General features: G+C 40.2%; 1 protein-coding gene across 2 annotated transcripts; it reads right to left on the reverse strand.

Moving 5' to 3' along the window:
* Positions 1 to 7691: 7691 nt before the first annotated feature.
* Positions 7692 to 15794, reverse strand: lhx1a (LIM homeobox 1a). Of its 2 annotated transcripts, none has more exons than XM_040006453.1 (5): positions 14885 to 15794; positions 12983 to 13206; positions 12072 to 12370; positions 10081 to 10246; positions 7692 to 9174 (listed from the first exon to the last, which is right to left on the reverse strand). In XM_040006453.1, the coding sequence occupies exons 1-5, from the start codon at positions 15052 to 15054 to the stop codon at positions 8795 to 8797; spliced, it is 1239 nt and encodes a 412-aa protein (XP_039862387.1). In that variant the 5' UTR covers positions 15055 to 15794; the 3' UTR covers positions 7692 to 8794. The 2 variants fall into 2 exon arrangements, with proteins under 2 accessions (XP_039862387.1, XP_039862388.1); XM_040006454.1 differs by having other exon boundaries at positions 12072 to 12355; positions 14885 to 15791.
* Between the last annotated feature and the right edge of the window lie 148 nt (positions 15795 to 15942).

Here is a 15942-nt window from a genome sequence, read left to right on the forward strand (position 1 = left end):
AACAGTGTCAACTGTTCTATGCTGACAAGGACAGGCTCATGAGTTTTATTGACGATGTTACGCAACGGCTTCCTGTGACTGAGTAAATTATGTCATATAAATGGTGATCCTCTTGTATGTGTTCTGTTCATGATACTAATTTTATGGTCAAAAGGTTGCACTAATAAGTAACAATATGATTCCCAACAGCTGAATGGATTAGAGAACATCTTAGCTTGCTAACATTAGAAAGTTTCCTCACCCACCAAAGTTAGCTAGGTAAACAGTGTTAGGCCTGGGGACTTTACCTGATTTTTTTTTTTTTTTTTAATTTTCCACTAATATAAAAAGGTTAAATCTGAAGTTTTACTAGACAACCTTTATGATAGACAAATTTCACATTATAGCAGATTAAAATAAAAAATAAATAAAATAAATGTGATGTAGATACAGGTTCATACTAACTGATAACAGGGTATGAGATCGGGACTGAGAAATCACACTGTAGCTGAAGCTCACTTGAACATTAAAATGCATATTTGGTGTTGGAGAGGTTTATTGCTTTTCAATGGAAATCCAGATGTCTTTTTCATAACAGTAGCGTAATATAACTTAATGCTCAACTGGGAGATGTGTTTATTCCTTTCTTGTGTCACTTGCTCATTCTCATCTCTGAATACTCATTATGAACTCAGTAAATATGAACATAATGCTCATCAACACTCACAGTGACAACTTAGGAGCCAGATTAGTGCATTTGTAAATACCACCCTTTACCAAAGTGAATTAATTGTCTAATGGCCTTAAATTGATTAGGCATGTCTCAGGTTTGAGTTGCAAATATCCTGTTAATCCAGGTATTTCCCCCTCAGGATAAGCATAGGATTGCTTTAATTAGCAACATGGCCATGTGTGTTGAGTACAGTAACATGGCAGCAAGCACCTGGAGCTTAAGTTACAGTGTGTTTGGGTGATAAGGGCTTTCTACGCTGGTGCATGCAGCCACTTGCTCAAACACAACCAGATAATGCAAGCGCAAAAAATGCTAAGCTAGCAGAAAATAACAAAAATCAATTTGCTTATCAGGGGAAATACACAGTAAACAATTCTAAATGAGTGCATTTGTGCATATATATCTATATCTATATATACATGTGTGTGTGTGTGTGTGTGTGTGTGTGTGTGTGTGTGTGTGTGTTATGTTTTGGCCTTTTTGTCCATCTATAAATTATGATAAAATATTATACGATCTTATATGGGGGCGATCGTAGCTCAAGAGTTGGGCGTTCGTCTTGTAATCGGAAGGTTGCCGGTTCGAGCCCCGGCTCCGACAGTCTCGGTCGTTGTGTCCTTGGGCAAGACACTTCACCCGTTGCCTACTGGTGGTGGTCAGAGGGCCCGGTGGCGCCAGTGTCCGGCAGCCTCGCCTCTGTCAGTGCGCCCCAGGGCGGCTGTGGCTACAATGTAGCTGCCATCACCAGTGTGTTAATGTGTGTGTGAATGGGTGGATGATTGTGTATAGGACCAAGTAAAGCGCTATACAAATACAGACCATTTATATGGCTGTACTGTGGGGTCAGGTTAGCAATCCATTAAAATGTGGCTTACAACAAGCTCTTCAAGGACAGCCTGATGACTTATTGGTTGAAAATTGACAAAAAGCATTTATAACTTAGAAGTTATGATTCTTACAAGTGCGGTGTGTATTTACAGCATATAGAAAGATTTACAATATTATGTCACATCTGAACTTTGACCTCTCCTTCATGGGCAAAATCCTGATCTGAAGGTGAAAGTAATAATAATGCTATATAGGGATCTTTAAAACTATGTTTCCTATTGCTGTTGACAACATAATCATTTAAAAAAATAATTTTACTATTTTGAATTTTTCTTTTTAGTTGCTGCTTGGTTGGGTTCAGGTAACATAGCTATCCCCTTAAATTTAAGAAAAGATGATTTTCTGTGTCAAAATACAACCTGTGACAAAATTAACCACATGTTATGTTTCTTTGCCCATCTGCAACAGGCTTCCTTTAATACTAGCAGAGCATGTTTTCATGAAGTTTACTGGACAACCCTGCACACTTCAAACTGACACTAAAAGATTCTGTTAAAAATAACACCCATAATCCTGACCAAGTGTCACAGTGTGAAGGCTGAGAATCTGTTTTGTCTGACTTTAGTCTAAGATTATTTCAGAAAAATTTCCAAACACACTCAACTAATTTACTAGCTCAGCATGGCCTTGTAAACCATACTGATACCATATTTATAAAATAGTAATTTTATATAAAATATGCATTCAAAAACACACTGTTCATGAAAGGAAATGCACAAGTTCAACAACAAGAAATTATAAACAGATTTTGCACTGAAGTGTGGATTCCTTGTAATATGATGAGAGATTGCCAGTGCAGTCATACACAAACAACTCATTGAGAAAACCCTTGCCCTGAGCAACAAACACAGCAGTTGGTCTCCAATATGTGAATGACAAATGAATATCACTCAGTGGGTCAGATGGTGTAGACACACTCCATGCACGTGCTAATCAGGCCAACCTGCAGACCTCACATACCATCAGGACATTCTCCAGGGGGAAATTAGTACTTTCCACTTTGCTAGACGAGTGTACTTTCTTCTTTGGGTGAACACATTGTTTGTTACATTGGCAATTTCCTTATGTAAATTGTACAGCAATGGGCTACCAATTATAAGTAAAACATTCACTTTTATAAAGTCACATTTACTGAGATTTTTGTCAGAGGCGAGCACTACGGACAGAACTTTGAAATGTATAATGTTTTTATTTATTTTGCAGTTACAATAAGAAATAGCTAAATTGTTCACTTTATTTGATACATTTGGCCATGTTTTATTAATGTACCAGGCAAAAACCTAAACGTTTTAACTGTAAGGTCGTGGCTTTGTATGGAAAACAGGGCACTAATCATATCCTGCATGTTTGGGCTTCATTTAATGCACACCTTCCAACAGCCACAATTGTGTTTTGGTATCATTACTCTGTTGGTTTAATGACAGATGTTAAAAGAACCAATTGCAATAGTTGGAGGAATATGGATTTTTAAAATTTTAAACAGAAAAATAATTTTCAGTCACAACTATGTGCTAAACATAGACAAGTTCACAGATATAAAGGGCAGGAAAACTACAAACGAACACAGTAAAGGGTCGTCCAATCTAAGTAAACATCAGTGGTTATTAGAGTTACTCAGTGGCACTGCTGTGGGATGGCTGTGAATGATTTTTTTGTCAAATGGTTAAAATTTTATATGTGAAGAAACTTGTAAAGTCATTGCTAGTTGTGGTTATAGGTATACTTTAATGCTCTAGGTCTTTGTTTGATTAATAAGCTGGAGTGGAAGATTGCTGCCACTCCTCCTCCTTGACCTGTGCTTTGAGGACAGACAATATAACTCAGGGGTAACCAGGTTTCTGTAAAGCAGAATAAATCAATACGGTGATCAATTATTATATAATTTTCTAAAAGGAGAGAGAGACCTGTTTAATTTAATTGATTTACCCTTAGGTACAGTTGTGGGTGTTAAATTATTCTTTGTTAATTTTTAAAATAATTTTTTATTTGGTTATTTTTTGGTTTGTCTTTCGATTGTATGGAAACATACACAGTGCCTTTGGGGTTAGGGTTTTGGGGGATGATAGGAGGAGAAAAGCTGCAGAGAGGTCTGTAAGACTTTGCTTCCTGGTCCCAACTCTGGATAGTCACATTTTGTTCTTTAATAAGTTTGGCCAGATTTCTTGAAATAAGAGTCAAAGTCAGCCAGGGCAAAAGTTGACATAGTTTCTCGAGGAAGGAAACGCTGCATTTTGGATATCCTGGTGTTCTAGACTTCAGGTAGTAACTGACTGCAAAGGATTTTCAGTTTTGGGATATTTTACTTTACTAATGTAAGGTAAACGTGGGGGGTTTGAAAGGTGCTTTTATATAAAGTCCTGTTATTTATATTATCATTGCCATTATCGGGTCTCAATCATTCATATAGGGCTGTACGATCTGGAAAGCTTTTTATTCTCCTTAATAAATGAAATCATTTAAAAACTGTTTGTTTATTTGTGTTTTCTTTGTTTGATATTAATATGTGTTTGATGATCTGAAACTTTGACACAAGTGTAAAAATATGCAAACAATCAGAGAATCAGGAAGGACGATCACTAACTGCTAATCATTTTCATTTAAGTTTTAAAAGCAATCTTCATATTTAAAATTATTTTAGATTGTCCAAATGTTTTTGGCCTTATAAAAATGAGGAATTATTTTTGAATTAAAACTGACGAGTGTGATGAAGAGAAACAAAATCTTAAAATATAACTGTGTTGTTGTCCAAATACTTTTGAACTTAACTGTAAATAGTAACAATAAAACAGTCGTTCTTGTCAGTATAATGTATTCATATGTTTTTATATTTGTGAGGCAGTAATCTCGATTTATCAGTAACTACCTTTATATTAACCTATATCATGGTGATACACAGTGCAGTAATAAATGGTATTTTGGAATGTGGATTATGATGGCTTGTAGTGTGAGTTTTGTTTATTTGTGAGGTCTCGTTCAATACTTTCGCCTCACATCATGTCTTATAAACGTGTTATAAATCTTCTATTTATTGTTCACACTGTTTAAATTCTACTTTGTACTTTGGTGCGGATGAATATATACTCATCACTATCTGTAAGTAAGCTACCTCAAAGCAGGACCAGAATATTTAGAAAAACAAAAGTGACATTTTCAGGCCATACATAATTCAGCACTTCTAAGGTAACATTTGTAGCAGAATGATTAAAAATGCTAAATTTAAATATTAGGAAGAACCTTCTCTTTGTTCACTGATAAAGTTTTTTGTTTTTGTTTTTTTTTTTTTTTGGGGGGGGGGGGGGGTTATAGGTGTGCATGAGTGTTTTAAAGCAACAATAAAATATTTATGAAGCAACTTTTTTCACACTGAACCAAACAAAATGTTGCCAATAAAAATTAGGACCATATGCGATTTTAGTTCACTTCTTTGATTTCCTGGTCAGCCGTTTGCTGTAAAATCAACATTTTCTTGAGATGGCTCTCTCTTCTTTTTCTTCTCAGCCACTGATAATGTCTAAAGTGACTCGTAATTGCTAAAAGGTCTGATAATTCTTATTCCCAACAATTCTTTTAACCAATCAGTTTCTGTGGAGCATCTCTTTTCTTATTCTGAAAACAGATAAAAGGCACTAGGTGTTTAATGCACCTAGTGCCTTAAACACTAGGTTAACTCCCTCCTGATTTATACCTCTCTTTGTAAAATAGTAGGTGTTTGTAGACTATGCTGCCCAACATTACTAAAAAAGTAGAAAAAAATGGCCTGACTTAAACACATCCTTCTGTCTTTGATAAGAGGAGGAAGTGTAAAGACCAGTGAGGTGGCAAAACAAACAGCTCATCAGCAGAGGTCAGCTTATCAGATTTTGCTACACGACTGTGTATCACCCACTGGCTGAGTACTGAGCCAGGGAAATGAGGCTCAGCGATCAAGCAACCCGCTCCATTGATTAACAGCGTTTTCTCATTTCTGGCCAAGGAGCTGGCTTCCCCCAACATGTGTCATTTGTTTGAGAAGAAACGAGGCCCAGTGCCATGTGTTTGTGTGCTTATGCTACATTCGCTCCAAGGAGAGGATACACTTCCAGCTGAGCCACTCTACATTTAAAACTAGCAGCCAAATGCTTCTCATATGGAGAGTGCACCCCCCCCTCCAAAAAAAAAAAAAAAAAACAACCCCTCAGAGAATCTCAGTGTTTGTCTGCTGGGCCAGATCCCCTGTTGTACTCTAAAGTAAACCATTTTGTACCCCCATGCCATCCTTTAAGTATTAAAGCCCCCCAGCACACACACACACACACACACTGTCACTACTGTCACCCACCTCCTTCCCATCATCCTCTCTCATCACACACATGCACAAAAAGTGCACTTATTTTGGCTCCCAGTGGGTGTGTAGGCTATTCAAATGTCCTGACTCAGAGATTTAAAATGTCATTTAAAACCCATTCACTGCTGTTAAGGCTTATTTTATTTTTCCAGTATTAGCCTACAAGGTCAGTTTGCACCAACAGCTGATGAGCGATCAATAGGAGATTTGAATTTAAAGAGCTGTGGCCCTGGGGGCGGTCAGTCGCCGGTGCGTGGAGCTACTACGGTGGGTGGGTGGACTGGGGGGAGGGGGAGTTCTAAGCGCCGGGGCTCAACAGAGACCTATATCCTTCCACACACCCTTTACCTCCACCTCCCCAAGCTTGGTTAACTCTCAAGACCATGATTAATTCATGGTGGATTACAGTCTGGAGGCAGGGAGGAAAACTGGGATTGCATACAGTCCTAACTGCACAAGCTGGGGTTAGGGAGATAAAGGTTTCCCCAGATTCACACCACAATCCCACCGCCTGACTCGCTTCCGTACAAGTATGAAAATTTTTCCATTTTTCCTGCAAAAACATCACGCCTCGGTGTTTGGGCTTCTTGATTATTACTGCAGCTATGTTCGCCGAAATAAGTTGGGAGATGTCCTTCCCAGCCGCCAGACTGCACTGAAAGAACAGAAACCTACAGGGAATAATAATACTGGAGCCCGCTAAGAAAAGCATAACAAACACGAGAGCCACGGCCACAGCAATTTCATCATTGTCCTTCACAGTAGCACAGCTAACTGCTCGTGATTAGCTGACGACCTCGAGTAACTGAATGGAAGAATGTGAGGCTGGAGCCAAAGCAGCTGGAAGGAGAAACTGCATCAGCATGAGGAGTGTATTCACTCCCCCTTGTGTTCGCTGCAGCAAACTGGTCCACTGAATTCCTCCGTTGCTGGGAGAAAAAGTAAAATCAGCAAAAAAGTTTTTTTGTTGTTGTTCTGTTTGAGTTTAGGGTGTGTTGCAACACTGCAACGGGGACGAGAAGAAAACCCTGTGATGACAGGTAAGGATCATCATCACAAACCTACACTGCATGTTTCCATCACTCTTCTCATTTAGACTTCTGCTTTCTGTGTCTTCCTGTCTTTTCATCATTTTCCACCAAATGCCATTTTAAATGTGCTCATCATTTTCGAGTCCAGTTATTCAGATTTAACCAATCAGCATCAGTGTCTGCAATTAAGGACAATTATTCCACAGTTCAAGAAACTGGACAAAAGCTGTAATGTACCTTCAATACTTTGTGATACACAATGCACTGTAATGTCTGGTATACTTTAAGATAGCTGCTCCCAAAAAAAATGACGTATATTTTCTAGTTTATTACAAACACATTTGTCAACATGTGGTATTTATACAGTGAATGGTCTAATATGCACTGGAGGTCACATAAGCTTAGGTTTATTGGAACAATAAAAGACATACCATGAGGGCTTGATATTCAAAGAGATGTAGCAGCTGCTTGCTGCATATTTGATCATCAGTTTTTAATAGTTTGGATTTTTCTTCTTTAAAGACACAAAAATAAAACCTAAGTATATTAACAGTTTTATGAATGTATCGTCAGCAGACTAAAAAAATTAAGAATTCGATTACTCCTTTTAACACTTACATTTTGTCTCAACACGTTCTGCGATGATGGTGCAAAGCACTTTAACAATATTTGTGCTATTTTTTTTATTTGTCAAATGTCTACTTTACTCGTGTTTTTATTTTTTTAACCTTTTTTGTAAACAACATCTCGTACAAACTAGCACAGTGAACCACAACCCCAGCAAATGTGTTTTTATCTCCGTACAATATAAATGAAATCAATACAAAAGTTTGGTTGGTTGCTTGGAACATTTTTATATGGATTGAGAGGTTCTAAAACGTGGTTTTCGAGACTTCTGGACTCCTGAATTGAATATATTACGTAAACAGTTGACTGTTCTAAGTCCCATTTAGAACCCCAGTAGAAGATTTTTAGAAGGTAGACTTCATCTCACCATTTCAAGTTCACTTCCATTTTTAATAAAGGGCTTGCAATCCATAGGGAGTCTTTTACTGGTTTGCCTTTTGAAGGCAGCCTTCTTCAGATTTGGTTGAAATTCTGAAACCGAAACAAACAAATAGTCCAGGCAGAGGAGAAAACTGTCATTTCTTCTGGCCTCCAGAAACATATTGTGAAAAAGGTTAAGTGTCAATATGGCAGAGCCTTGAGAGGCAAGAGGTCTGAGGAGCTTCTGAATAAATACAAGGGACGCTTCTAGTTCCTCGCACATAGTCTGAATGCCGCTCAGCCTTCCTACTGTGCCAGGTCAGCACACAACCAACCCTTAGCCCCTTTATTCTCTCTCTGTAAAGCTATTGAAGTCTTTGACAGTAGCTAAGGATGTTTTCATGTTTAGGACATATTACAGGAGATTTTGAAAAGGTTTTTTTTCTTCCTTTTTTTAAGTGTTAGGGGGACTGGGGGATTGGTTGCTCTGCCGTGCCACTGACCGGAATCAGGAGGGGTAACAAGATGTCTCAGTCCAGTTTTTGGATGCAGGCTGGGTAGGGGTAAGAGTTGAAAGAAGCAATCAAAACACCCGAACGTAATACTGCAGTGTTTTGGGGCATCATTTTTATGCTAAATATGCTCTCCTGTCAAAAAGAACAACAAATGGGAAAATAAATAAATAAATAAATATGAAATCACCAAAAAAAAAGGAGAAAAAATAGTTTATGGTACTGCCCTAACCCAGTCATTATCCGTGTCCCTGTTCTGGACTCAGTCCCCCAACACTTCCAGATCTCACGACCCTTCATTACCGAATCTCTGGCCAGCAAAGTCCGCTCCCTCGCAAAGCTACCACACAGTGCCCTCGTTCATTTCTGAGGGCGGGTGAGACAGATGGTTATTGTATCCGCTCCCGTTCAGTGACAGTGAGGTAAAAGGAGGACTAGGGCCGAACACTTCTGACGAGATGCTGTGCAGGGGCCCTGGGATGCCGGGCTCTGGGCTGGGAGAATCCCCTGGGTGGTGGGACATGATATCGGAGAAACGTTGCACCTCAGTGGAGGGATGGTGGCCCGGGAGCGGGTGGTCCATACCTCCAAGGGGGTTGCCTGTGGGGCCTGAGGATGGCACAAAGGGGAGATCAACTGGGGTCTGGGCCTGTGATGATGGTGGCCCCTGAGGGAAAAAGTCATAGTTCCCTGCCGGACCATAGTATTCACTTTGATAATCTGCAGATGCAAGAGAAGTAGAAAAAAAATATCACCATTAGCTCAGACTGAGAACAATGGGTTTGCAGAAGTAATTCCAGGGATGTTGAGGAATTCATTGAATATATATACATAGCTTGATTTGTATTAGAGAAAAAGAGACCTTCGCTGTGCTACATTAGTCACAGAGCACGTTACACTTAAATCAAAACTGCAATTGGGTGGGGAGAACAACGTGGCCACAAAATTAATTAAAATGGGGGCCATTTCATCAGCGATTCTACCTACTGAGACCAATTTTTTCAGCTCAGCAGAATATTATTAGACTTTTTGCTTCAGCAGGAAGGACAAAGGCCCAGACACAAATGGAATTCTCTGAAAATTAACAGATATTTCAAAGCATTTGATGAAATATTGCCGCGTTGGTATGAAATCACTCAGGTGTAAACTAACTTCACTTGAAGTGAATTCCATACTAAGCCATTTCTTAAAGCCTGTGGATGAGATGACCCAGACTAAAACATGTATAGCCTCTTTTGTCTGTTTTTGAATACATCCAAAATAACAGTAAGTAGGAAAACTACATCATTTTCACTGCTTGTTCATACATTTTATTTTTTAACATTATGCACTCATTTGACATTTAATATTGTGTGAAAACAACGAAGACGGTTAAATGTGGATAGACCTAGTGTGCTCGCTACTCACTGGTCGTCTTTAAAAAGTGGCATAGACCTAAATAATTCCCCGGGAATAGGATAATGGCATATAAGACAAAACATTAAGAAGAAATGACCGGCTAATAGGAAATAACAGATGATGCAAAAAAGATTTTTAACAATTCAATGTTTAGCGAACACATTATCAGTCAGAACCAGGTTGAAATTTAACGTGTCAAAAAAGAAAGAAAATATTAAGCAACCATACCTCCATAGTAGGAGAAGGGTCCGTTGGGGATGAGCTCCCCAGGCTCCAACCGGTCACCCAGCGCCCTCATTCGCCTCGGGCTCCGGAAAAACGCGTGCCTCCGGGCGCCCAGTGCGCTCAGCTGCTTCATCCGCCTCTCTTTGGAACGTCGGTTCTGGAACCAGACCTGAACAAACGCAACCACACACACGCGTACGTGTGTATCACATCATGTGGCCCAGAAAATATGCAATAGACTGCTGACGCCATTTCGATTGCACGTCAATATTCTATGGCGAAAGACGAGAGGAGAGGCAGAAATGGAGATTATGAAAGGGGGTGGCCGGGGAGGGGTTAGAGCTGCTATTCTATGAATAAATATCTAAACAAACAATGGTTTGCTTGTTTTTTTCTGAACATGCAAACAAACGTCGGCATTTAAACGTATCCTCATTGAAAGGAAAGTGTAATTAGGTATCATGTTTACCTTGGCACCTACTCCGCTGTCTTCTTATTAGAGTCAATAACCGCGCTGTATGCGGCAAGCGTGTTGAGCCAGTGCGTTAAATTCGCAAGGCTCTGCGGCGAAGAGGACTGCGCCCAATTATCGTTTAAGGAGCGACAGTCCCATCTAACCTCCCTAATGATCTTTTAACCCTCCATTTACTCCGACTGAAGGCTGCAGCAGCAGGGGTTTAAAATCTCCAATTAATACTTAATAGGCGGGTTGTTACCAATATATTACCGGACTCTTGGAGGTTATCATTTCCTAATCTATAGGCCGGCTTCCTTTAATTATGCTCTCCCCTTTCCTCGCTCAAGCGCACACACATTAAATAGCACTATCTCCCCGCTTCCACGTTTTCGGTATTACTCTACGTTAAAGCATTTTGCCTTTTTTTAAACAAACAAGCAAACAAACAAAAATGTATTCCCATAGTTTAAAAAATGACACTACTACTTTGACTACTTTGCAATAAATTTAGGGCTACGTTTGTGTGATTTTGGCGCGTAAATATAATTTATTTAAGACATTTTATTATTAGGTATTTCCAATTCTTGTGTCACACAATAGACTTTGAAAATAAACCATGATTTATAATAATATCAGTTGGGATTATCAATAACAACAACAACAACAACAACAACAACAATAATAATAATAATAATAATAATAATAATAACATACAGTTGGTTGTATGTGTCGTTTGTTGTTTAACTTGGCCTTCTGTAACGCACGCTTGTTGTGAGGATACAATCTGAAGACCCTTGAAACAGATTTGTGCCTTTCCACTTGGCTGAAAATGCTCACAGCGTGGCTAAATGTGGTCGCAAAACGTGATGGCAGCGCTGTGCCAGGACTCCTAGCGCTCCCAGCGCTCCCAGCACCTCGGCGCCAGTTGGCGACTTTGCCCCGTCGTGTGCGCCAAGAATCAAAAATACCCATATAAATTACCCATTTCCAAATCAACCTCGTCCATCGGCCAATCTTTGGCTTAATGAATTCGATGTGACCGCGCAGTTTGAAGGGAAGAGGCCTCGTTTAAAGAGGGGTGAAGGATATGAGAGGGGAGGCTTGGGGAGGTGGAGCCTCCCTGATGGGATGAGGGCCTGCTCGGTCATTGCTGTCTGGCAGCTTGGCTGGGACATTTTTCCATAAAATATAAGCTGTTACATCACACCTTTTAATGGGTGCGTAACACCCTATAAAACGGAAAAAGGCGCGAGCCCACCTCCTCAACCCCTGGGTGTCCCCTGAATCTATTTCCATAATATTTGAAAGCATCACATTGCACGATTTAGATGATTTACTACAGAATCGTGTTTAAATCACCGGGGACCACGAAAGTTATGATACTACATCAAGGATTGCATTAGGAGGCCGCATGGACCACACATTTAGAAACACGCATTTGATAAAATAATGATAATAAAAAGAATGGTCTATATAGACTTATAGACTGAATTTAGGCTGAAGCAGAGCTCCTGCTTGGGTGCAGCTGTTTCTTTACCTGGATGACCCTCATGTTGAGGCCCGTCTCCTGGGCCAGCTGCTCCCTGATGTGTCTGGTGGGTTTTGGAGTGGCGGCAAACGCTGCTTTCAGTGTCTCCAGCTGCTTGGCCTTGATGGTGGTCCGTGGGCCACGCCGCTTCCCTCCCAGGTTCTGGTCGTCGTTCTCGTTGTTAACGGTCTCCTTGTCGGACAGCGCGGCTATCTCTGTGTCCTTTAGGACCACGTCATCCTGTAGCTGGTCTTGAGAGTCTGGTGATAAACTCGGGTCGCTGCATGCCGTTACTGCAGAAACGACATCTAAATATTAGAATAATATTCACACAGCAGTGTTATCACAGGAGTGAAGCGCCAGAGTCTCTAAAAGTGCATTTAACTCGGTGGATTATCACCACTGACAAAGTGCAAACACACGCTAACACTGCTAACTAGAAGTTATATTTCAGAATTATCGTTTTGTAGTGATGTCGTTTTGTGCTGAATTCGGGCCTTACTTGTAACATACAGCCATTTGCTTTACAAAATGAAAATTTACCAACAGCAGAATTTATGTATGCGGAGGAGGCTTAAATATCAAGTAAAGAATGCACAGTCTTAATTAGAAAGAAAGAAGGACAGAAAAAGAAAGCCAAATCTGACATTATGAAAATAAAACAGATTGAGCACAGCTACATATCAGGCCAAAAGAACCATCATCTGAACTGAAAAGAAAATATTTCGCGCTTTTAAACCATCGTGCGCTGTGTCATGGAAATGAGGAAGCCACTGTGAGGTTGAAAACGTTAAGTCCATCTTTAAAAATAAATAAACAAATAAATAAATATCTATCTATCTATCATTATTATTATTATTATTATTTAACTCGCCCTGCGTACACACACTCACAGAACACACGTGCAGGACTCTGCATACCTGAGAGGAGGTTGGTGTCTTTTACACTGGTGTTGTTTAGGTAATCGTCTTTGCAAACGAATTTGTTCTCGTCTATGATGTAGAGCTCCTCGCCGGTGGAGAGCTGCTTGTTGCACATCATGCAGGTGAAGCAGTTAAGGTGAAACACTTTGCTCCGGGCCCTCCGGACCAGGTCGTTAGGAGAGATGCCCTGCGAGCAACCGCCACACTTGGTGCCGAACCGCCTGCGGGGGATGGAGGTGGTTACTCCTGCTATTAAGGGTGTTCTGCATTTTTAATTTATTGTTTATTAATGTATTTGCTTTAAAGAGACAATGATCTAAACATTTAGCAAGGAAAAACACCAAAGTGATGGGGCCGACTTATATAACGGACACAAAAATAAACATTCAAAATAAACATCCGGAAGTTATAATTGTGTCTTAAGGATACAAATCATCTATTTCTGTCTTGCTCTCTCTCATATATAACTTTGTATGATATACATATTTTATTATTAATCCATCCTATTAAATATCAACGTAATTTAAGGAATGAAATCGAGTCATAAATATTGTTAAATGTGACATTTTAATTCCATCATTATTTTAACGGATCAAAAATAATGAAGATTCATACAGAGATAGTTTTTTTTTATTTTAGGAGATTTCTATATCACATGCTATAATAATAATAATAATAATAATAATAATAATAATAATAATAATAATTTGTGCTATAATTGTACTTTTAATTATTTTTGTAAAAGAAAATGCTGACCAGTAGCTTTGCCTCTTTAAAAAAACATAAAGCCAGCAAACAAACAAACGCGAACTCCTCTCTGCATTAACCTTTGCACAAAAATTTCATCTGTTACATTTTTACCTCTATTTTACATTTTACATGTTTTTTGTGTGTCTTTGCAAACACGTATTTTAAGCGTCGAGCTTCAGTAAATAAACCAATTTGAGGTGTCTTTAAAAACTAGGTTGGATTTTGGCTCATAAATTATCACCCTGCCATCTACTTCACTGTTAAACAATGTTTGCTGAGTTGCGTGCAGTGCTTGTTGACTGCACGTCTGTGATTGCATCGTCTGCGGACCTGATCTTTTCAACTAGTTTACTATTCAAATCCACTTATCACGTCCTCCTCAGCCAGACTGAGCAAACACACCGGGCAGCGGTTTCTCTAGCGCCGGTTTGATGCTCTAAGCTCCCACGACTGCCAACAAGCTGTAAAAAAAACCCAACAAAAAAACCCCTTCAAGTGTGATTTCCTCGATTTCCTAACAAACCCTCCCCCTGCTGAGAGTGAGCGCACACGCGTTTAATGTTGCTGCTCCTCTTTTGTTGCTGTTTTTGCATAAGAATCCAAGTTAACAAGCTTTCAATTACTTACTACTAATCAAAAGACGGGACGGGTCGTTTTATTCGTTTATTTAGAGAATTCAAAAGGACATTCTCTTTGTTACCTAACCAGATGTTCTGTCATTTTTGTTTGTGTTATCTTTTAGGTTTTCTTCACTTATAATTGAGCAGATTTTAACTGTAACAGCAGTCTGAGCCACGAAGAAATATTTTCCTTTTTTTGGTGGTCACCTACAATTAATAGACTATATTTTCAAATGGTAAATAACGTGGAAGATACAGGTGTTTCCACTAAATTTGCGGTAGGCTGAGGTCGTTTGCAGTTTAATCTAATGTTTGTAGGGTTTCTTATATGGTTTTCTCGTCTCACTGTGTGCCATAACTACCTTTGGTCCTCCTTTTGAAAATATATAAATATCTTTATATAATTTCCTTCATGGTTTGTCCCTGCTTACCTGCTGCGTCTTATTCGTATGCAAAAGAAAAGTAAAAGAGCGAAGGAGTACAAAAACATTACTTTTCAAAGGGTTTCTGCCATCTTCATCGAGCTTACCTAAAGAAATCGTTTTTGCAGTATAGTCTCCCTTCTCGAGAAAAACATTTCTCTGTCAAATTGCATTTGCACTCGCAGCATTGCACGCACTTGACGTGCCAGGCTCTGTCCAGCACGTTGAGCAGAAAGCGGTCCAGGATAGGCCTCTCGCAGCCGGCGCAATGGACCATGGCTTTGGCTGGGCAACAACCCCCCACAAACGAAGCAAACACACAAACCAAATCAACAGCACAGGCCGAGCATTGACCGAGTATCTGCTCTCTCCCTCCCCGATTCGCCTGGAGCTCCTGGGTCAAACGTGCGCAAGAGAAGCCAGTCGATCAGGTGTCACCACAGATTTCTCCCTGCATGCGTAAAAAGACTCAGCGTCCCAAAAAGCAAAGAACCAGGAAGGGTTGGCGATCGCGTCCTCACTGGAGGAAAAGTCAAAAGGTTGAAAAAAAATAAATCAGTCCTTTTATGGATCCGTGGCAAAATTCAACCAAGGTGTTCAGCACAGGAAGCTGCCGATCGGCTCAGGCGAGAAGAGGGGAGCCGGTTTGGTTGTCCCGGTGACGCATCGGCCAAAGAGAAGAGCGTCGTATGGCAGCCAGTGCTGACAGAGGCTTCTAATAAAACGATTTTAGGGCAGAGCTGTCACACAAGAAGACACGCACGCCTACAAATAATTCAGAGTACTTTAACATGGCATCTTATCCACTGTTCAAAACCCGGCGAGAAACAAAATCACACAGCCAGAAGATGAAAAAAGAGTGTTTCCCTTCCTCTCTGTTGGATGATCCTGGATGTTTGGTTTGTGATAGGATGCTGGGACTCGCCGGTCGCTCCGGTTGTAATCAGTGTGCTGGGATGCCCCTCGGTCTCCAGTACCGTGCGTACGCAAGGATGCGCTCGATCTCTAGTACACTGTCTTGGTCCTAAAGCTCCAACCCAGCCTTATTTCCAGCCTCCTGACGTCAGGCCGCAGCCGGACCAATCAGCGCTGTGCCATGGAAGCAACCATCAAGCCGCCCCATCATAACCCAGCGAGGACTCTGCCTGCTATTTATGCCACACAC

This window comes from Simochromis diagramma, unplaced genomic scaffold (assembly GCF_900408965.1).
Source record: "Simochromis diagramma unplaced genomic scaffold, fSimDia1.1 OVJJ01000024.1, whole genome shotgun sequence".
In the NCBI taxonomy this organism is placed as follows: Eukaryota; Metazoa; Chordata; class Actinopteri; order Cichliformes; family Cichlidae; genus Simochromis; species Simochromis diagramma.

Excerpts from the sequence above, each read along its gene's own strand:
- lhx1a (XM_040006453.1), bottom strand. The coding sequence starts at position 15,054 with ATGGTCCATTGCGCCGGCTGCGAGAGGCCTATCCTGGACCGCTTTCTG. Across the intron at positions 13,207-14,884 it reads TGCAAAAACGATTTCTTTAG|GCGGTTCGGCACCAAGTGTG; the intron begins GTAAGCTCGATG and ends CATCCCCCGCAG. Across the intron at positions 10,247-12,071 it reads TCAACATGAGGGTCATCCAG|GTCTGGTTCCAGAACCGACG; the intron begins GTAAAGAAACAG and ends GCGTTTGTTCAG.